The sequence below is a fragment of the Salmo trutta genome, chromosome 20, assembly GCF_901001165.1.
Source record: "Salmo trutta chromosome 20, fSalTru1.1, whole genome shotgun sequence".
NCBI classification, from domain to species: domain Eukaryota; kingdom Metazoa; phylum Chordata; class Actinopteri; order Salmoniformes; family Salmonidae; genus Salmo; species Salmo trutta.
Window position 1 is genome coordinate 29,191,571 of NC_042976.1, and position 22,437 is coordinate 29,214,007.

Sequence of the window (22,437 nt, forward strand, 5' to 3'; positions counted from 1 at the left end):
ATTAACAGCGAGAATAGTTACATTCTGCCCATAACACAGCATTAACAGCGAGAATAGTTACATTCTGCCCATAACACAGCATTAACAGCGAGAATAGTTACATTCTGCCCATAACACAGCATTAACAGCGAGAATAGTTACATTCTGCCCATAACACAGCATTAACAGTGAGAATAGTTACATTCTGCCCATAACACAGCATTAACAGTGAGAATAGCTACATTCTGCCCATAACACAGCATTAACAGTGAGAATAGCTACATTCCGCCCATAACACAGCATTAACAGTGAGAATAGCTACATTCTGCCCATAACACAGCATTAACAGTGAGAATAGTTACATTCTGCCCATAACACAGCATTAACAGTGAGAATAGTCACATTCTGCCCATAACACAGCATTAACAGTGAGAATAGTCACATTCTGCCCATAACACAGCATTAACAGTGAGAATAGTCACATTCTGCCCATAACACAGCATTAACAGTGAGAATAGTTACATTCTGCCCATAACACAGCATTAACAGTGAGAATAGTTACATTCTGCCCATAACACAGCATTAACAGTGAGAATAGTTACATTCTGCCCATAACACAGCATTAACAGTGAGAATAGTTACATTCTGCCCATAACACAGCATTAACAGTGAGAACAGTTACATTCTGCCCATAACACAGCATTAACAGTGAGAACAGTTACATTCTGCCCATAACACAGCATTAACAGTGAGAATAGTTACATTCTGCCCATAACACAGCATTAACAGTGAGAATAGTTACATTCTGCCCATAACACAGCATTAACAGTGAGAATAGTTACATTCTGCCCATAACACAGCATTAACAGTGAGAATAGTTACATTCTGCCCATAACACAGCATTAACAGTGAGAATAGTTACATTCTGCCCATTACACAGCATTAACAGTGAGAATAGTTACATTCTGCCCATAACACAGCATTAACAGTGAGAATAGTTACATTCTGCCCATAACACAGCATTAACAGTGAGAATAGTTACATTCTGCCCATAACACAGCATTAACAGTGAGAATAGTTACATTCTGCCCATAACACAGCATTAACAGTGAGAACAGTTACATTCTGCCCATAACACAGCATTAACAGTGAGAATATCTACATTCTGCCCATAACACAGCATTAACAGTGAGAATAGTTACATTCTGCCCATAACACAGCATTAACAGTGAGAATAGTTACATTCTGCCCATAACACAGCATTAACAGTGAGAATAGTTACATTCTGCCCATAACACAGCATTAACAGTGAGAATAGTTACATTCTGCCCATAACACAGCATTAACAGTGAGAATAGTTACATTCTGCCCATTACACAGCATTAACAGTGAGAATAGTTACATTCTGCCCATAACACAGCATTAACAGTGAGAATAGTTACATTCTGCCCATAACACAGCATTAACAGTGAGAATAGTTACATTCTGCCCATAACACAGCATTAACAGTGAGAATAGTTACATTCTGCCCATAACACAGCATTAACAGTGAGAATAGTTACATTCTGCCCATTACACAGCATTAACAGTGAGAATAGTTACATTCTGCCCATAACACAGCATTAACAGTGAGAATAGTTACATTCTGCCCATAACACAGCATTAACAGTGAGAATAGTTACATTCTGCCCATAACACAGCATTAACAGTGAGAATAGTTACATTCTGCCCATAACACAGCATTAACAGTGAGAACAGTTACATTCTGCCCATAACACAGCATTAACAGTGAGAATATCTACATTCTGCCCATAACACAGCATTAACAGTGAGAATAGTTACATTCTGCCCATAACACAGCATTAACAGTGAGAATAGTTACATTCTGCCCATAACACAGCATTAACAGTGAGAATAGTTACATTCTGCCCATAACACAGCATTAACAGTGAGAATAGTTACATTCTGCCCATAACACAGCATTAACCGTGAGAATAGTTACATTCTGCCCATTACACAGCATTAACAGTGAGAATAGTTACATTCTGCCCATAACACAGCATTAACAGCGAGAATAGTTACATTCTGCCCATAACACAGCATTAACAGTGAGAATAGTTACATTCTGCCCATAACACAGCATTAACAGTGAGAATAGTTACATTCTGCCCATAACACAGCATTAACAGTGAGAATAGTTACATTCTGCCCATAACACAGCATATCAACACACACACAGGGTGACGGTAGCTGACCTTGGGTTTGTGATGTGATGATGCAAAGGTTCCAAATGAACAATGTTACACATTCCCAGTTACCTCACCATGTCATATTAGGGGCAGAAGCACTGGTGTGTATGCTGTATGTGTGTATGAGAGAGAGAGAATATGTATTTTTGAGAGAGAGAGAGAGAGAGAGAAGTATCTCTTCTCTGATGTGAACTGAAAGGTGTGTTTTCTGATGTGTGTCTCCAGGTGATGAGAGAGTGGGAGGAGGCAGAGAGACAGGCCAAGAGTCTCCCTCACGCTGACAAGAAGGCTGTCATTCAGGTACCTGGGCTGTGTGTGCGTGCGCAGTATATATCGTTTTTATTTAACCTTAATAATGACATGGATTCATGCTGAAACCAAGGTCTCTTTTCCAGATGAGCCCTGTATACACATCAATACACATGCGTGCCTATGTGAGTGTCAGTAATGTGTGTGTGTGTGTGTGTGTATACTAGTGTGTATTAATGTTTCTGTGTGCTCTTGTGTGCAGCACTTCCAGGAGAAGGTGGAGGCCCTGGAGCAGGAGGCAGCAGGAGAGAGACAGCAGCTGGTGGAGACCCACATGGTCCGGGTGGAGGCCCTGCTCAACAGCAGCCGTCGCATGGCCCTGGATAACTACCTTAGCGCCCTGCAGGCCAACCCACCCAGGGTATATACAGTATATACTGAACAAAAATATAAACTCAACATGTAAAGTGTTGGTTTTATGAGCTGAAATAATATATCCCAGAAATGTTCCATACGATCAAAAATATTATTTCTCTCAAATTTTGTGCACAAATTTGTGTTTCATCCCTGTTAGTGATCATTTCTCCTTTGCCAAGATAATCCATCCACCTGAGAGGTGTGGCATAGTAAGAAGCTGATAAAACAGCAATTAAATTGGATTTAATCAAGATAGAGTGTCAAGATCCTTTGTCATGTCATCCGCCGCCATCAACTCATGTTTCAGCATGATAATGCACGTCCCCATGTCGCAAGGATCTGTACACAATTCCTGGAAGCTGAAAATGTCCCGGCACCTGTTGCTGACAGGTGTATAAAATCGAGCACACAACTATTCAATTTCCGTAGACAAACATTGGCAGTAGAATGGCCTTACTGAAGAGCTCAGTGCCTTTCAACGTGGCACCGTCATAGGATGCCACCTTTCCAACAAGTCAGTTCGTCAAATTTCTGCCCTGCTAGAGCTGCCCCAGTCAACTGTAAGTGTCGTTTTTGTGAAGTGGAAGCGTCTAGGAACAACAACGGCTCAGCCACGAAGTGATAGGCCACATAAGCTCACAGAACAGGACCACCAAGTGCTGAAGTGAGTAAAAAGCGTCTGTTCTCGGTTGCAACACTCATTACTGAGTTCAAAATTGCCTCTGGAAGCAATCTCAGCACAAGAACTGTTTGTCTGGAGCTTCATGAAATTTGGTTTCCATGGCAGAGTAAGATCACAAGCCTAAGATCACCATGCGCAATGCCAAGTGTCGACTGGTGTGGTGTAAAGCCTGCCTCCATTGGACTCTGGAGCAGTGGAAACGCGTTCTCTGGAGTGATGAATCACGCTTCACCATCTGGCAGTCTAACGGATGAATTTGTATTTGGCGGATGCCAGGAGAATGTTACCTGACACAAAGCAGAGAGCCAACTGTAAAGTTTGGTGAAGGAATAATGGTCTGGGCCTGTTTTTCATGGTTCGGGCTAGGCCCCTAAGTTCCAGTGAAGGGTAATCTTAACTCTACAGAATTCAATGACATTGTAGACAATTCTGTGCTTCCAACTTTGTGGCAACAGTTTGGGGAAGGCCCTTAGATCTTGGACCTCACAAGTCCTCAACTGGCATCTTCATTAAGTAGTACCCGCAAAACACCAGTCTCAACGTCAACAGTGAAGAGGCGACTCTGGCCTTCTCGGCAGAGTTGCAAAGAAAAAGCCATATCTCAGCCTGGCCAATAAAAATGAAATATTAAGATGGGCAAAAGAACACAAGAACTCAGACGCTCTTATCCAGAGCAACTTACAGTAGTGAATGCATACATTTTTTTTCTTTATTTTTTTTTTCGTACTGGTCCCCCGTGGGAATCAAACCCACAACCCTGGCGTTGCAAACACCATGCTCTACCAACTGAGCCACACGGGACCACAGTGAGTAATATACTCGGAAGCAGTGGGTGGTGTGCGTGCCTCCTAAGTCGAACAGGCAGGCCGCCTCGAGTGCCTCTACTCCGCCGGCGATGTTTTGGGTCGGCCTCTGGAATAACTTCAATTGCTCTGAGGGAGAGAGAACAAAGGATCTGCTCCAGGGAAGTCGTATTCCTGGTCATAATGCCTGTAGTCCCTTCTCAAAGTCAGTGTATACTGTATGTTGAGAAACATGCGTATTTTCCTCAAAAGTACGTAATGTCATGTTTCCAAAGGTACAGTATACGATACTACATATAGAAAGTTAATTATCTCACATCTGAGAAAAAATGTATACTGTTATACTTCTTTTTGATGAAATTCATGCTAATGTTGTTTTATTTTTGCTAGCGCCCAGTAGACTCCTATTCATTCCTTGAAGGAGAGCGCTCCTTGTCCCAGAGTCACCCAGAACACAACTAGTCTAAAGAAGGCCAGTTTTATTGCTTCTTTAATCAGAACATCAGTTTTCAGCTGTGCTAATACAATTGCAAAAGGGTTTCTAATGATCAATTAGCCTTTTAAAATGATAAAATTGGATTAGCTAACACAACGTGCCATTGGAACAGAGGAGTGATGGTTGCTGAATATGGGCCTCTGTACGCCTATGTAGATATTCCACCAAAAATCTGCCGTTTCCAGCTACAATAGTCATTTACAACATTAACAATGTCTATACTGTATTTCTGATCAATTTGACGTTATTTTAATGGACAGAAATGTGCTTTTCTTTCAAAAACAAGAACATTTCTAAGTGACCCCAAACTTTTGAACAGTAGTGTGTGTATAATATATATAGAGACTGTATATAGATATACATATTGTGTCTATATATATAGACACAATATGTATGTGTGTATATATATATATATATATATATATATATATATATATATATCCCTAACCATGTATAATGTACACAGATACTCACTCATTATATACTGTACATATACTCTCACTGTGGATACCCACTGACCAGTCATTTTCACTATAATCAAACACATCCTCACTTGTACACACACACGTTGTCCACATCAATATTTCTTATTTCTCTCTTTTAGTTTTTCTGTCTCTCTGTCCCCCTTCTCTCACTTTCTCTCTTGCTCTCTCCCTCATTTCACTTTCCTCTCCTCCATCCCCTTCTCTCTCTCCCCCATCCCCCCTCTCTCTCTCTCCCCCTTAGCCTCGTCAGGTGCTGGGCCTTTTGAAGAAGTATGTCCGTGCAGAGCAGAAGGACAGACAACACACCCTGAAACACTACGAACACGTCCGCATGGTGGACCCCAAGAAGGCTGCTCAGATCCGACCCCAGGTACCCCCACTCCCCCCAACCACTATAATACACTACACTACCCATAAGCCCCTATGCTCACCCTTCAACCTACTATAATATACTACACTACATTCAGCCCATTCATTCACTCTGTGTCCCGTGTAACTCCTTTGACCTCAGCACTTCTGACTTCCAGGTGATGACCCACCTGCGTGTGATTGACGAGAGGATGAACCAATCCCTGGGGCTGCTCTTCAAAGTGCCCAGCATGGCCAACAAAATCCAAGACCAAGTTTGTGAGTGTCCGCCCTACTCCTACCCATATACTGCAGTTTCATGTTATTATTGAGTCCATACACAGTGTAATACTATATTGTGTTATCATAGAGATAATGTATCGACTATACTTTTTCTATTCTGTCTCCTTTTCCTTCTATTTTCCCCTTCTCTCTCTCTCTCTCTCTCTCTCTCTCTCTGTGTCTCTCTGTCTCTCTGTCTGTCTCTGTCTCTGTGTCTGTCTCTGTCTCTGTGTGTGTAGCGATCCTGATGCAGAGGGTTCAGTCAGAGCTGTCTCAGCAAGTCTCATCTCTGCAGAGTGATGCGTGGGTGAGTTTTACACACAGGCATGCACACTCTCATTCATAAAAATGTTACAATCTCTCCTATCTCACACACACCAGGGCTGGGACCAATTCAAATGGAAGGCAGTCAATTCAGGAAGTGATTTTAATAAAAAAATCAAAAATATAATTGTTATTGAAGTTTACTTGACACACACCCTGAAAGTCAGTCATGTGTATCCTGTGTTTGCAGGCTGATGTCAGGGTGAGCTATGGGAACGATGCCCTGATGCCTGACCAGGCCTACAGCTCTGCCCCTCTGGACTCTGGTATGGGCCTGGACAGACTCAGCTTCATCCACCCAGAGAGTTTCAACCAACCCAACACCGACAACCATGGTAACACACTAACACAACAAGCCTAACACACAGTCTAGAAAACCACAGAAATACACACACAGAACAAGCTGTTTCGTGCATTATTTATTGAATTGGTCATGCTCTAAAGCTTTTTGTCAGTTAATGTTTCCTCTGTTAAAACAGTTGAGCCTGTTGACGCTCGCCCAGTTCCAGATAGAGGTCTGCCCACCCGGCCTGGTAAGTGTGTGTGTGTGTTTCTATAGTATGTGTATGATTGTGTTTATGCTGTATGGGTATGTTTGTGGTTTCGGTTGTGGTTGTCTCTTTGATTATGTGTGTATGTTTGGATGGTGTATAATGCTCTCTCTGTGTGTGTTGAGTCTCTGCCCTGAGGCCTGAGGAGTTCCCCGTGGTGCGGATGGAGAAGGGAGAGTGGCAAAGCGCCAGCTATGAAGTGCATCATCAAAAATTGGTACGGAAACATTCAGTACCTATACACTGGTACATGTTCGTACATGTATACATCACAAACTGGCTCAGTAGTTCACATGTTTATGATAGAAACGGGAACATTTCTATAATGGTTTATCTGTGCATTGGAGACTTATAAACACAGTTCTCATCACAGTCTATACCTGCAGAAACACTCAACAAATACTCACCATATCCAGTTTTATTGACAGGTGTTGTGTTGATTATTACCAGGTGTTCTTTGCTGAGGATGTGGGCTCCAACAAGGGTGCCATCATTGGGCTGATGGTGGGCGGGGTTGTCATAGCGACAGTCATCATCATCACTCTGATCATGCTGAGGAAGAAGCAGTACACCTCCATCCATCACGGAGTCATCGAGGTAAGACAGAAAGAGAGTGTGTGTGTTTGTGTGCGTGCATGTGCATTCTGTACCTGTGTGTTAACCTGGTGTGTGTGTTGCAGGTGGATGCTGCAGTGTCCCCAGAGGAGCGACACCTGTCCAAGATGCAGCAGAACGGTTATGAGAACCCCACCTACAAGTTCTTCGAACAGATGCAGAACTAAGGAACTACCCTTTGATCCCTCACTGACCCTGAACCCTCCTTAACCCCTCACACCTAGGCCCCGTTCCATTTTGGTTCCTAAACCCTTATCCTAGCTCCTACTCTTATTTTCAATGGATCTTAAAGGACTGGATAGGTGAAACCAGTATGACTGAAGCTCCACGTAAATCTATTGGGTTATTATGTATAGCTACCCAGGGGTAGTGAAGGCCAAGGGGCTAGGAGCCAAAATGGAACCAAGCCACACACTCTCCATCCCTTCCTCGTAGAGTGCAGCACATCAACATCCATTAGCTGCCATTAGTCAGACAAGGGTATCCTTCTTCACCTACACATTTTTAGCCAATCACAGATGAGATCCTGTAGCGTTTGTACAAAATAGAGAAGCACATTGATTGATTTATCAGTCCATGTATCTGTGGGTTGGCCCTCCCCCACAGTACAGCACTCACATCTCTAAGAGGGCTAAACAGAGGCCTCATATACACCTGTAATCTTCCTCCCTCTGAAGCACTCTGCTCTCCCCCTCCTCCCTCCTGCGCACTCCTCTCCCACTGCCCCTCAGATGACGGCTGTGCTGTTTTTGGTGATGACATAACAGCTCTTAGTACTAGCGAAGGGAGGATGGGCTCAGTCTACCCTGAGCTCCTCTCTGCAGGATTATATCCCAAGAGTTTCAGGTTTGTTTTTCAGGAAAAACATATATACAAAAAAATATATATATATATATGTCATCGGAAATATGTAAATGAAGAAATATTGAATGTTTTTATTTTGTGCAAAATGTATTGAAACCAAGGCAGAAAAAAGCTCTAACTAAATGTAGTGCATGGTGATACTGATGACGGATATACATAGAGAACCTGGCTCCTGTCATGGGGACTGGGCCTCACATGTACACTTAGCAGGATTGAACATTTTAGTGTCTTCTTTGATCTTGTGATATGAAGAGAAAAGTTTTTTGTTGTCACAGAGACATGCTTTAAACAGAATCTGTGCTCTCCTTTGTTTTCTCCTCCCCATGCCTCATTCTGTTTTAGCTGCATGGGCTGAATGCTCTATATGTAATATAATATGAAGTGTAATAGTATCTGAAAGGAAGTCGATTGTGTTACTGTTTGCGTTCTATGCACTCATTTAGAGTCAGATTATTTACTGGTATTACTGCTCTATTTATCGGCATTCCCTGTCTGTTAACTGATATTCCATGTCCATAGAATTGTGTTTCAGCTCCATTCCTCATTTTATTCCAGAAATCTCAGTATTTCACCCTATCCTTCCAATTCCTATAATCATCTGTTAATATCTATGAATATAATTTATGGAAACAGAAATAATTCATATTTTTCTCAATCTTTCACTCTTTTTTCTATCTTTCTTTTCTTCTCTCTGTCCCATAGACCACCCCCCCACACACACACCTGCTCCCCATCCCTTCTCTATCACTCACTCTCTCTGTCCAATAGACCCCCCCCACACACCTGCTCCCCATCCCTTCTCTATCACTCCCTCTCTCTGTCCCATAGACCACCCCCCCACACACACACCTGCTCCCCATCCCTTCTCTATCACTCACTCTCTCTGTCCAATAGACCCCCCCCACACACCTGCTCCCCATCCCTTCTCTATCACTCCCTCTCTCTGTCCCATAGACCCCCCCCCAACAGCCCTGCTCCCCATCCCTTCTCTATCACTCCCTCTCTCTGTCCCATAGACCCCCCCCAACAGCCCTGCTCCCCATCCCTTCTCTATCACTCCCTCTCTCTGTCCCATAGACCCCCCCACAACAGCCCTGCTCCCCATCCCTTCTCTATCACTCCCTCTCTCTGTCCCATAGACCCCCCCACAACAGCCCTGCTCCCCATCCCTTCTCTATCACTCCCTCTCTCTGTCCCATAGACACCCCCCCCCAACAGCCCTGCTCCCCATCCCTTCTCTATCACTCCCTCTCTCTTTGTGCTGTGTCGGCTTGGTGTGTGCGGCGCTTTGGAGTTGATGTGTAAGAGAGAATTAGATTAAGTTGATAGAGGGGGCGGGGATTGAGTGTGATAAAGATTAGAATGTACAAATCTGATATTCCCTGTCACCGTTCCTATCATCACTCTTGCACACACACATTCCCTCCAGTGTTTGATACATGTACAGTGTACCTATGTGTTTTGTGGTGGATATCCCCCTTCTTGCTTGTCTTGTTGTCAAATCTCTCATTAAGTCTCAGACCGCCTGGCTTTAAAAGCAGAGGCTAAAGAAATACTGACCTCAGACCAGTTTATTGATGGTAAAATTGATCTCGGACAAATGTGTGCGAGGCTAAATACAGGGACCTGGGCCTAGATTCACAAAACACTTATTGTGCAAAAACAAGCTCCTAAGTGCAATTCCTCAACAATCTTATTTTCTTATGAACATCTCATATCTTCTTACCATTTTTTTTATTTTTAAGATGTCTAGCTAGCCATGGCAAACGTGTTAGCAAATTCCTTACTGAAAAATACTGTTCTAAAACACGTTCTTGGATTTAAAATAATCAATACTGAAACTTTCAGATGATGTTCAATTGCTTTCATGAGCTTTTTCTCTCACTGCCCTGAGTTTAAGACAAGGGTTTAGCTATATCTTGGAATTAAGAACATTTTCAAGAATCTAATATATCAATGTTTTTCTCAAGGCAAAACATAAGAAATAGCGCAATTCCCCCCCCCCCCCCCCCCCCCAAATAACCTTGGAGGAATAGCAACTTAATTTTCTTGTTAAGTCTATAGTTAAGGAAGAAATGGCAGTTAAGAATACATTTAAGGTTTTGTGAATCTGGGTCCTGATATGGAGGGCACATCGTCAATGTTTAGATTGACATCTGTTCTACATAACACATTTCATTGTCTGTTAAGTAGTGTTTGTTACATTTCTATCTGCAACATTCAGAATGTTTCACCTCACTGAACACACCCCAGATCTGGGATCAGTATTTAGAGGCAGTAGTAGAGACCAGACATACCAGCTCCCACAATTAAGTCAAACTACAGCCTCCAATAGACATGAATGTGACATTCATATTGTGCAATTATTCCACAGATCTACACACACACACAAACTGAATCAGGTAAATGTGTTGTCAAGGATACTCGTGCTATCTTTCATTTGTTAATTCTGACTTTCGTTGTACCTTTTACAAAGCTTTCTACACACATCCCATCAATAAAAAAAATGTAATGTACATACAGATCTCTGTTCTATTCATGACAGAGCTTGAATCCTGTGTGAATGACAAGTGTTTTTTTATAGGAGGAACTATAAAACATTTGAACCTGTTATTCGCGCAAAAGAGTGTGTTTGTGCATACACATTACATCGGAGCAATGTTACACTGAGTCCTTAGGAAAAAACGTGAACCTTTATTCCCCCTGGAGGACAGAAAATGTCCAGCTCATCAGGGAAAAAGACACTCAAAATAAAATACAAAACAGATCATTTATAAATGGAAAATATGAAAATACACTGTCCTTGTGGCTATCAAAAACATGGAGAACCGGTATATACAATGGAAACGATACTAAGCTACAGATAAATGAACAAAAAAAATGCAAAGCTCATATTTCAAACACAGACACTCTTTCACTCAAACGCTCATGCACACACACTGAGGCACACTAACGCTCATGCACAATATCCACAGACACTCCCGCCCTGGTTAAAATAAAATAAGAAAACAACCTCCCCATCCTGCCTCAGCCCCGTCTCCAATCAAACCCAAAGGAGTAGGATGAAGTTGCCCATAGACACTGTTTTAAGGTCAGTTTATCATTTCCACCTTCTAATGGTTAAGCTTAGGGCTGGTCATAGTAGTCTGATCCTAGATCTGTGCCTATGGGCAACTTATACCCTTATGAAAGAGCCCCAGGCTCCTCCCCCTCAGCTGTCCTGTGCGGAGGTGTACACAGTGGTGATGGGCTGGCCAATTCCATGCAACTGAATGCGGGCCAGCTTCTTCTGCTCACACTCAGTCACCAGGTTGTTGAGCTCAGCAGCGCTGTAGCCAATCAGAGTCCTCAAGTCACACACAAACTTGTAGACAAAGCGCTTGCCCTGCACCTTGCTGATCATGTCCCCGTCATAGTAATACCTGAGAAAATAATCAGATTAAGTATCCTTTTACACCCATACCTGTATAGGGATTGAAAATGGCAGATTTGTGCACCGATAAGCACCTTAATTGGAATGCAGTGGCTGTGCAGTAACATGCTATAAATGGCCAGCGCCCAGGCTCTACGTTTCACAGCGCTGTATGGGTTTTGACTGACAGCTGTTCTGAACTTGAGCACAAGAAGTTGCCCACATCCCTCCCGCTAATTGGGCAACTTTTGCAAATGTTTTGTTATCGGAGTGAGAGGACTCAATGTATTTTGAAAGATGAGATGTTGAGGATTATAATAAATACCACTGTGATGCCATACAAGCAATCCAAACTGTCCAAATGTGCACTACACATTTCCATATCATAATTCAAAAAGGCACTTGCACATCTGAGCTATGTTTTTTGCAGGTGCATGGTAACCGTTGAATAAGATGAGAAAAAAAGAAGAAACCTGCACACTGCTCTAGATAGTATCACTGATCTTTAATAAGCTTTACGAATCGACCTCACGGCCATCGTCAGAGCGTGTGAGTTTTTTTTATTTATTAGTGTAACCGATGTGAAATGGCTAGTTAGTTAGCGGTGGTGCGCGCTAATAGCGTTTCAATCGGTGACGTCACTCGTTCTGAGACTTGAAGTAGGGTTTCCCCTTGCGTTGCAAGGGCCGCCGCTTTTGTGGCGCGATGGGTAACGATGCTTCGTGGGGTGTCAGTTGTTGATGTGTGCAAGGGTCCCTGGTTAGAGCCCGGGTCGGGGCGAAGAGAGGGACGGAACCTACACTGTTACATTGATGCTGTTGACCCGGATCATTGGTTGCTGCGGAAAAGGAGGAGGCCAAAGGGGGGGTGAGTGTAACCGATGTGAAATGGCTAGTTGGTTAGCGGTGATTCGCGCTAATAGCGTTTCAATCGGTGACGTCACTCGTTCTGAGACTTGAAGTAGGGTTTCCCCTTGCGTTGCAAGGGCCGCCGCTTTTGTGGCGCGATGGGTAACGATGCTTCGTGGGTGTCAGTTGTTGATGTGTGCAAGGGTCCCTGGTTCGAGCCCGGGTTGGGGCGAAGAGAGGGACGGAACCTACACTGTTACATTAGCACCCTTATGTAGACATAGCTCCACCCACATCCGTTCCATGCATCGAATGGGGTGGAGTCGAGGGAAGATATGTGTCACCAAATACAACAATGTGCATTTCATAAATATTCTAATAAACACGTTTGTAAAACCACGTTGTCCTCATTGTGGTTTTACAGACGTGTTTATGTAAACACTTTATTAGAATATTTATGAAATGCACATTGTTATATTTGGTGTATGGAACGGATGTGGGTGGAGCTAATTCTGATTTTTCCCTTCTCACATTTCCATGAAACACTCATGTCATTTACAGTGTCAACGTTTATGATCACTATATTCGAGGTACAAGATGACATGGTGTCATACCCTGGGTTGTTCTGAACAGAATATATCAGTCTATTTTTAAGATAATTTGTTGTGGAACACACACACCTGAATCTTTCTATGCGTACCAAAATATCTATGAATAGCCTTATGAAAGCCTAACACTAAGATTGGATTTTATAACTGTTGGCAAATTAACAAGCTTTCAAATGATGCCCACCTGACCCAAATTGCGATTTATAAATGGGCCGTTTTTGGATTGAGTAAACAACAATAATTGTGTGATGGGGATGCAGGGTTGTGTTCCAAACAAAACAACTACAAGTGTGCTTGCTCTAGTTCCTCATCAGCACAGCTAGGAGAGCTAAAAAAAAAAAGCACATTATAGTTCAATTACGTTTTTCATAAAAGAGCATTGAAATGACTTAGCATTTGTGCACTTAAGGAGAAGTGTGTGTCCACTTGGAGACACCAGTTAGTCCTCTCACTCAAATCCTTGTCATTTGTTTTCTTCTTATGTTGCACCTACCACACATTTTACAGGAATATCCTAATCATGTGACTGAATGTATTCACAGTATGTTCATATTTAGTTGTCAACAAATGCGGCGAAAAGTACAGTAAATGTAAAATGCACAAAAGGTTTAGAGTGTAATGTTTGAATTCAGTCTTGTGTCAGGTTAACTGTTGTTTACGCACATTTGGTCTAATCATTTTCCCATAACCTACAAACTCTTCCCTTTCAATTGCTACCATGCTTATGCATATGAATTTCATATTTCTTCTGTAAGAAACCTTTCAATTTAGCCCTATCATAGGCCAAAGGGCTCAAATAAAACAAGACAGAGTTCAAGACATAAGATAAGAGATTGAATTTATGCAACGGAAATTTAAGAGAGGAAAATGGGAAAACAAATACAGGCCGATTGACATACCTGAGTGCTCGGCTGAGTTTCTCGTAGTTCATGGTCGGCTTGTTCTTGCGGTGGCCCCATTTCTGGGCCACCAGTTCAGGCTGGTTGAGTTTGAACTCTCCCTCCTCTCCCACCCAGGATATACAGTCTCTAGCATCCTTATCCGTCAACAGCTCCAACAGGAACTGCCACAGCTGGATCTGACCATTGTTACCTGCAAGGACGTTTTTGTGTGTGTGTGTGTGTACATCCACATCAGATTTGAGCACATACACTTACACCATTAAAGCGCTCATAAAAAACATCAAGACTTATGCTCTTCAGGTGTACGCACACATGTATGCGTACCTGTGCGGTTGCCAGGTGAGCTGCGTTCCTCTCCTCCGGAGATGCGGGGTGTTTTGGGGCCGCGGCTCTGCTTCAGCACCTTGATGGTGGTGTGCGAGGTCTGCACAGCGGCCGGGATGATCTGGACCTCTGGTGGCGGAGACAGAAGGTTCAAACACTCAAAAACATACATGATTGAGTTAGACACTGATCTATGGTCAGTTTGGTGTTCCTAATTAAAAGTGCACATCCAGAGAAAATGATATAATGTGGTGGTGCTGACTAACGGGGAATAAACTGTAAGCTATAAAAAAACACACCAATGTTTCGTAATATATAAAACCTCCCGGTAATTTATTGGGTAAAAAACAACCAATGTTTCGGCATTACTGTGCACAGTGATGCCGAAACATTGGTGTGTTTTTTTATAGCTTACAGTTTATTTCCCGTTAGTCAGCACCACCACATTATATCATTTTCTCTGGGTGTGCGCCAGCTCATGCTTTTTATTACAGGCAACAACTCACACAGAGGAAAGATAGTGTGGTAGGTGCATTCAGGGTGACAGTGAGTCAGAGAGAGAGGACATAAACGTACGTTGGTCAATGGTGACTGTGGCCTCCTGGCCAGACTGGTCCTGACTGGCCAACACATCTGTAAAGAACAGGGACAGATACAGTATGAGCTAAAACCAACTTCAATTAACATGCTTGCCCAGGCTCTCAATCCCCTTTTCCTAGCCTCTATCCCTTCAGAATTTTCAGATCTGAACGCACTGGGAACAAACTGGTTGAATCAATGTTTTCACATAATTTAAATGAAATCAACGTGGAATAGACTCCACGTAGCCGATGTGAGTAAGACCAGACGGATTAACAATACGAACACTCAAGAGCATGCGCTGACCAGTTGGCTAGTGTCTTGACTGACATGTTCAACCTCTCCCTGACCCAGTCTGTAATACCTACATGTTTCAAGCAGACAACCATAGTCCTTGTGCCCAAGATCGTGAAGGTAACCTGCCTAAATGACTACCGACCCGTAGTACTCACGTCTGTAGCCATGAAGTGCTTTGAAAGGCTGGTCGTGGCTCACATTAACACCATCATCCCGGACACTCTCGACCCACTCCAATTCGCATACCGCCCCGACAGATCCACAGATGATGCAATCTCTATTGCAATCCACACCGCCCTTTCCCACCGGGACAAAAGGAACAGCAATGTGAGAATGCTGTGTCCTCCAAGCTCATCACTAAGCTACGGACCCTAGGACTGAACACCTCCCTCTGCAACTGGATCCTGGACCTCCTGACAGGCCGCCCCCAGGTAGTGAGTGTAGGCAACAACACATCCGCCACGCTGACCCTGAATGCGGGGGCCCCTCAACGGTGCATGCTTAGTTCCTTCTTGTACTCCCTGATCACCCACAACTGCGTGGCCGCGCACAACGCCAACACAACCATTACGTTTGCCGACGAGACAACGGTGGTATGCCTGATCACCGACGACGATGAGACAGCCTATAGGGAGGTCAGAAACCTGGCATTGTGATGCCAGGACAACAACCTCTCCCTCAACGTGATCAAGACAAATGATCCGATTGTGAACTACATGAAACAGAGGGCCAAGCACGCCCCCATTCATGTCGACGGGGCTGTAGTGGAGCGGTTGAGAGCTTCAAGTTCCTCTGTGTCAACATCACTAAGGCCCTATCATGATCCAAACACACCGTAACAGTTGTGAAGAGGGCATGACAACGCATCCCCCCTTCAGGAGGCTGAAAAGATTTGGCATGGGCCCTAAAATCCTCAAAAAGTTAAACAGCTGCCCCATTGAGAGCATCCTAACTGGCTGCATCCCTGCCTGGTATGGCAGCTGCTTGGCATCTGACCAGAAGTTGCTACAGAGGGTAGTGTGTAGGGCCCAGTACATCACTGGGGCCGATCTCCCTGCCATCCAGGACCTCTATACCAGGCGGTTTCAGAGGAAGGCCCTAAAAAATGGTCTAAGACTCCAGCCACCCTAGTCATAGACTGTTCTCTCTGCTACCGCACGGCAAGCAGTACCGGAGTGCCAAGTCTGGGACCAAAAGGCTCCTGAACAGCTTCCATCCCCAAGCCATATAACTGCTGAAAAGTTAATTAAATGGATACCCTGACTATTTGCATTGATACCCTTTTTTGGGGGGCACTGACTCTACCCACACACAACACTTACACTCCAACACACACCACATATGCTCACACACAAGCACAGACACGCATATTGACACCACACACACATTTTCACACACACTGCTGTTCTGTTTATTATCTATCCTGATAGCCTAGTCACTTTTACCCCTACCTACATGTTCCTCAACTACCTTGTACTCCTGCACATTGACTCTGTACTGGTACTCCTTGTATATAGCCTCGTTATAGTTATTTTATTGTGTTACTGTTTCCTTTTTTCATTGTGCTATTTTTTTGTCATTTTTAACTCTGCATTGTTGGGAAAGGGCTCGTAAGTAAGCATTTCACAGTAAAGTCTACACCTGTTGTATTTGAAGCATGTGACGGCAGGTAGCCAAGTGGTTACAGCGTTGGGCCAGTAACCGAAAGGTTGCTAGATCAAATCCCCGAGCTGACAAGGTAAAAAATCTGTCGTTCTGCCCCTGAACAAGGCAGTTTACCTACTGTTCCTAGGCCGTCACTGTAAATAAGAATTTGTTATTAACTGACTTGCCTAGTTAAATAAAAAATAAATAAAATAAATGTAACGAATATAATTTTATTTGATGTCTGTTCTCAGTGGGAAGGGACCAAGCATGTGTAAACAATATGGTTATTATGGCTCTACTTAGGCTAGCCCTTAACCCTAACACACTAACTCACTAACTCACACACTCACACTTGCGAAGCAGCTCCAGGTGGCTCCAGAGGATTTCTCCACTGGGGACCCTCTGCAGGAACTCATCCTGGGTGAAGGTGCAGAGGTGGCGACCCAGGATGTGAATCCCTCCCACCTCCATCTCGTCAATGCTGAACTCCTTCATCACCCACACTGCCCAGTGGATCACCTGGTCTGCCGTCCACTGTACTGGGTCTGAGAGGAGAGACACATTACAAGAGTGTGATGATGCGGTCAACAGCTTTTTTGTCTGTTAAAAATGTCAAGGCAACTGCAGCAAACTGGCCTCACTCTGTACAATGGTGTGTAACTGCCTGATTAATTATGTTTTTGTGTTTCAGAGTGTGCGTGTATCTGTGTTGTGTCTTATTCATGTGTTTGTGTTTCAGTGTGTGTACTCATCACCGTAGGGTATCCCCAGGCGGACCTGCTCCTTGCGGTAGCCCTCCAGTGCGGCGGCCCAGCGGGTCACCTGCTCTGACGTGTCGTCTGACAGGGAGGAGCGCTCCACTGCGATTAGCTGGCCCTCCTCCTCCATCAGGGTGCCCTCTTCCCCTGCTGCATCTGGGTCGATCACCACCTCCACCGTCTCCACCGGCTTCACGATCTCCAGGATGTTCAGCTTCTCCTCGCCTGGATGAAAGGAGGCGGGGGGTGAGTGGAGGTTAGAGTGATTCAATAGTATCGACAGTCTAATTGTTATGGTGCAGCATTTGTGTGCGTCTATAGTTTGGGTGCCTGGGTTTTGATAAAGTCTTAGTGCAGAGTCTTATGTGTGTACCTGGCTTGGTGATGATCTGTAGGCTGAGTTGCACTGTGCCATCGGTCTTCACTCCCTGATCAAAGAGGCTGTGGTCTGGATGTAGCTGGAAAGACAGAAAGAAAGTGGACAGGAAAGGGAGAGAGAAAATGGCAGATTAATAAGAGAGGAGGGAGCAAATGGGAGGGTCAGAAAGGGAGATCAAAATAAATTAGATAACGCTAAACATATTTCTCCATCAAATGATAAACTCTAAAACACATGAGACTCTCCATTAGTATGAGGTCTGATCAGGTTGGACAGATATTTCAACACCTTAAATACAGGCCTCTATCAGTACCTGGATGTCCTGTAGACAGATCTCATATCCGTCCAATGGCATCTGGATACGGGGCTCCAGGAGCTTCTTCAGGTTACCGATTGGCTCATTGATGTCGATGTCCTGTTGGATCAGATCGGCTGATGTGATGGTCTGCTCCTCAACCCTGAAAATGACACAACCACACAAACAAAAACACACAAACAGTAACGTTAAGTCATCAGTAGTAGGGAGGGAGCTGGGTTTGAATTGATGGGCTTATGGGTGCCTGTTCACATTGTAAAATATATCACACACCCCTCCTCCAGACACTCCTGTTTCTCCTGTCCATCGATCTCGATCTCTATCATCTCCTCGGTCTCGCTTTTAGACATCGCTGTACACCAAGATTAAACCTATTCTGAGGAAAAGACAGGCAGGGGATCAACATTTAGATTACATCAATTATTTTCAGATATTATGTTAAAAATACATACAATGGCTTCACATCCGATATCATCAATTATAAACCAGGTCATTTGAGCCCTGGATGCTGATTGGTATATTTAAGCAATAAGGCCCTAGGGGTTGTGGTGTATGGCCAGTATACCATATGGCCAATTTACCACAGCTAAGGGCTGTTCATGGTCACAACACAACATGGAGTGCCTAGATACGTATATTGGCCATATATCACAAACCGGGAGATGCCTTATTATTATTATTATGAAACATGTTACCAACGTAATTAGAAGAGTAAAAAAAAATAGTTTTTCGTCATAACCGTGGTATATTGTTTCATATACAATTAAATTAACATTGAGGAATAGCAACAATTGTCACTTTAGTAAAACATTTACTAAATTACATTGAATGCATTTCATGAAAAGTGGAATTTTACCAAGTAAAATGCTTAAAAAAAATCTAATCTACAAGGTTCATGACCAGTGACTGACAGTTTTGATGAATAGAGTTCATCGGTTTCTCATTGGGCGGCAGAGAGTTGTGTGCGCTTAAGTACTAACTCCAGGGCGAGGCCTCTCCAACGCATAGGCCTTGCGGTGGGCCATTACTTTATAAATCATGACATAAACTTGATCAATTTAAAGCAAACACCTCGTGTGTATATATATATCGGTACGAATGCACATTATACGCGTAGCATAGCTCTACAATGTTGTAGCAATACAAAGCTCGCTAGCCAGCATATTTGTCAGCGATGTTACGTGGAGGGGTGAGGCAAGCGCCAAACTGGGGTCGTGTCTCATGTGAAACACACAATTGATACTGACTGTAAAAAAACGTATTCACTAAAATAACTGATTTAAATGTCGATGAAAATATACTATGAAACTTATAATCTGGAAAACTTTGAAACGGAAATGGAAGAAACGGAAACAAAACAGCAGAGGGGCAAACGCAAAGGAGCCGGAAATCCTGGCTAAGTTTACAGTGTTGTCTAGACTTCCGAGAGCGGTGAGGGGAAAATTCCGGAGTAATTTGCTCGATTATAAAATTAGATTTAGCTAGCTATAACATTGAGAAAGCGTATTTATATTTGGCTAACCGTATAACGTATCAACACGGCGAACTGGACCGCACAAAGCGCAAGCTGTCGTTGGCATTAGCTAACACTATACCTAGCTAGCTAACGTTAATAGCAAACGTGTCGAAAGTTGGATTTTGGATATGAGGTACATCGTAGGCAAGTCATTTTAGAAAGCTATTTTGTAGTTGTAAAGTCGTCTGAAAACTATTCATTTCAGTAGTATTTAGGATTTGATGTTATTGTTTTTAGTTAGGTTAATGCATCCACCATGGCATGTGGCATAACGTTAGCGGATCAACAAGCTAACGTTAGTTAGCAGCTAACTAGCAAACATAGTTTGATACAAAAAGCGGGAAGACCAGTAAGGCATAGTGAAAGAAGGTACACTTCCTGTCATATGTTATGGATTTCATATATATACATTTAAAATAGTTAATGCTCATACCTCTTCAAATGTACACTCCACGATTGTGGACTTGCTATGAGTCGATGTAGGATAACAAGCTAGCTAGCCTTCACTCAAATCGAATTCATGCAAGTTTTTGGTCAGCGAGGGGGCGGGGACAAGCTTGCCTTTTAGACAGACCAGCGTTTACTCTTGTAAGCAAATACATCATGATATTTGTGTGAATTTGGTTGTAATTAATTATGTGTATGTATGTGATGTTTGATAGCAAGCATAGTTATTGATTTTTAGCATTTAACCCACTTGGAACAACAGGCTGTTGAAGATAAGAACAGTCGCTGTATGCTTGCACTTATGTATTGAAATAAACCAGCCATCAGTAATCCTTATTCCACAATGTCCCTCCCATAGATATCCTAGTAAATTCTACATTTGAATATGTTATTAATAAAATCCCTAAACAAACATGTAAAGTGAATGAGTTCTTATTACAGAAGGATGTGTTATTAATTTCAAAGTGTTATCTAGTATACACTTGCACTTGAACCCCCCTTTGTAGATCTGACTTTGCCGATACATGTAACTATTTTATTGAGGAAAAGTGTACTTACTATGCCTGTGATATGTTATCTTAAAATGAATGCACTAACTGTCAGTCGCTCTGGATAAGTGTCTGCTAAATGACTAAAATGTAATTATCTAAATAGTATCCTTATGCTGCAGTGCCTGTTCATAATGAATACATATTGTATGTAATGTTGATATATCTTTCACCAGTAAGTGACATCTGCATAATGCTCAGACACCTCAAACATGCCCACTCCAAAAATAACACTACCAGTAGACATTTCCCAAGGGAAGAAATAATTTGATGGGGTGTACAGTAAGCAAGGAGTGGGTGGTAGGCAATAGACTGATTTCAGACTAGGCAACACATTCAGTAGCCATGATCAAATCAAATTTTATTTGTCACATGTGCTGAATACAACAGGTATCAACCTTACAGTGAAATGCTTACTTACAAGCCCAACCTTTTAAGGATCTGTCCCTTTTTTTAAATTTTTGCCTAAAATGACCCAAATCTAACTGCCTGTTGCTCAGGCCCTGAAGCAAGGATTTGCATGTTATTGGTACCATTTGAAAGGAAAAACTCTTGGAAGTTTGTGGAAATGTGAAGGGAATGTAGGAGAATATAACACAATAGATCTGGTAAAAGATAATTCAAAGAAAAAAAACAACCGTTCTTTTGATTTTGTTTTGTACCGTCTTTGAAATGCAAGAAAAAGGCCATAATGTATTATTCCAGCCCAGTTGCAATTTAGATTTTGGCCACTAGATGGCAGCAGTGTATGTGCAAAATTTTAGACTGATCCAATGAACCATTGCATTTCTGTTCAAAATTTTGTGCCACAACTGCCCAAATGTGCCTAATTTGTTTATTAATAACTTTTAATGTTCAAAATTGTGCACTCCCCTCAAACAATAGCATGGTATTCTTTCATTAAATAGCTACTGTAAATTGGACAGTGCAGTTAGATTAACAATAATTGAAGCTTTCTGCCAATATCAGATATGTCTATGTCCTGGGAAATGTTCTTGTTATTTACAACCTCATGCTAATCGCATTAGCCTACGTTAGCTCAACTGTCCCGTGGAAGGGACACCGATCCCGAAGAAAATGCAGTTTTAAGAAAATACAAAAAAAAGTAAGAGATAGGAAAAACTAATAATTAAAGAGCAGCAGTAAATAACAATAGCGGGGCTATATACAGGGGGTACCGGTACAGAGTCAATGTGTCAATGTGCCGGAGCACTGGTGTCGAGGTAATTGTGGTAATTAGGTACATGCAGGTAGGGTTATTAAAGTGGCTATGCATAGATAATAACAGAGTAGCAGCAGTGTATGGGGGGGGTGCAAATAGTCTGGGTAGCCATTTGATTAGCTGTTCAGGAGTCTTATGGCTTGGGGGTAGAAGCTGTTTAGAAGCCTCTTGGACCTAGACTTGGCGCTCCGGTACCGCTTGCTGTGCGGTAGCAGAGAGAACAGTCTATGACTAGGGTGGCTGGAGTCTTTGAGAATTTTTAGGGCCTTCCTCTGACACCACCTGGTATA

General features: G+C 42.9%; 2 protein-coding genes across 6 annotated transcripts in view; one reads left to right on the forward strand and one right to left on the reverse strand.

The window, feature by feature from the left end:
- The window catches only part of LOC115156313 (amyloid-beta A4 protein), a 33,320-nt gene extending 24,666 nt beyond the window's left edge, over positions 1–8,654 (forward strand). The window contains exons 8-17 of the mRNA XM_029703779.1: positions 2,454–2,528; positions 2,740–2,898; positions 5,602–5,730; positions 5,888–5,987; positions 6,230–6,297; positions 6,505–6,649; positions 6,794–6,847; positions 6,991–7,082; positions 7,316–7,462; positions 7,546–8,654. Coding sequence (XP_029559639.1) covers positions 2,454–2,528; positions 2,740–2,898; positions 5,602–5,730; positions 5,888–5,987; positions 6,230–6,297; positions 6,505–6,649; positions 6,794–6,847; positions 6,991–7,082; positions 7,316–7,462; positions 7,546–7,647 — 1,071 coding nt within the window. The 3' untranslated portion in view covers positions 7,648–8,654. The remainder of the gene's footprint in view (positions 1–2,453; positions 2,529–2,739; positions 2,899–5,601; positions 5,731–5,887; positions 5,988–6,229; positions 6,298–6,504; positions 6,650–6,793; positions 6,848–6,990; positions 7,083–7,315; positions 7,463–7,545) is intronic.
- A 1,246-nt stretch (positions 8,655–9,900) lies between these two features.
- LOC115156319 (GA-binding protein alpha chain) lies at positions 9,901–20,664 on the reverse strand. Of its 5 annotated transcripts, none has more exons than XM_029703798.1 (10): positions 20,364–20,664; positions 18,688–18,785; positions 18,412–18,556; positions 18,093–18,177; positions 17,717–17,944; positions 17,312–17,506; positions 15,015–15,071; positions 14,439–14,567; positions 14,112–14,304; positions 9,901–11,766 (listed from the first exon to the last, which is right to left on the reverse strand). In XM_029703798.1, the coding sequence occupies exons 2-10, from the start codon at positions 18,762–18,764 to the stop codon at positions 11,556–11,558; spliced, it is 1,320 nt and encodes a 439-aa protein (XP_029559658.1). In that variant the 5' UTR covers positions 18,765–18,785; positions 20,364–20,664; the 3' UTR covers positions 9,901–11,555. The 5 variants fall into 5 exon arrangements, with proteins under 5 accessions (XP_029559658.1, XP_029559657.1, XP_029559661.1 ...); XM_029703797.1 differs by having other exon boundaries at positions 18,688–18,790; XM_029703801.1 differs by lacking the exon at positions 20,364–20,664 and adding an exon at positions 19,326–19,768 and having other exon boundaries at positions 18,688–18,790.
- Positions 20,665–22,437: the final 1,773 nt, after the last annotated feature.

Bases quoted from the DNA above. Each gene is read 5' to 3' on its own strand.
- LOC115156319 (XM_029703798.1), bottom strand. From the start codon at position 18,764: ATGTCTAAAAGCGAGACCGAGGAGATGATAGAGATCGAGATCGATGGA. The intron at 15,072-17,311 runs GTGAGTGTGTGA...TGTTCTTTACAG, and splicing joins CCTGGAGCTGCTTCGCAAGT to ATGTGTTGGCCAGTCAGGAC. The intron at 11,767-14,111 runs GTATGTCAATCG...TTATTTTCTCAG, and splicing joins AAACTCAGCCGAGCACTCAG to GTATTACTATGACGGGGACA.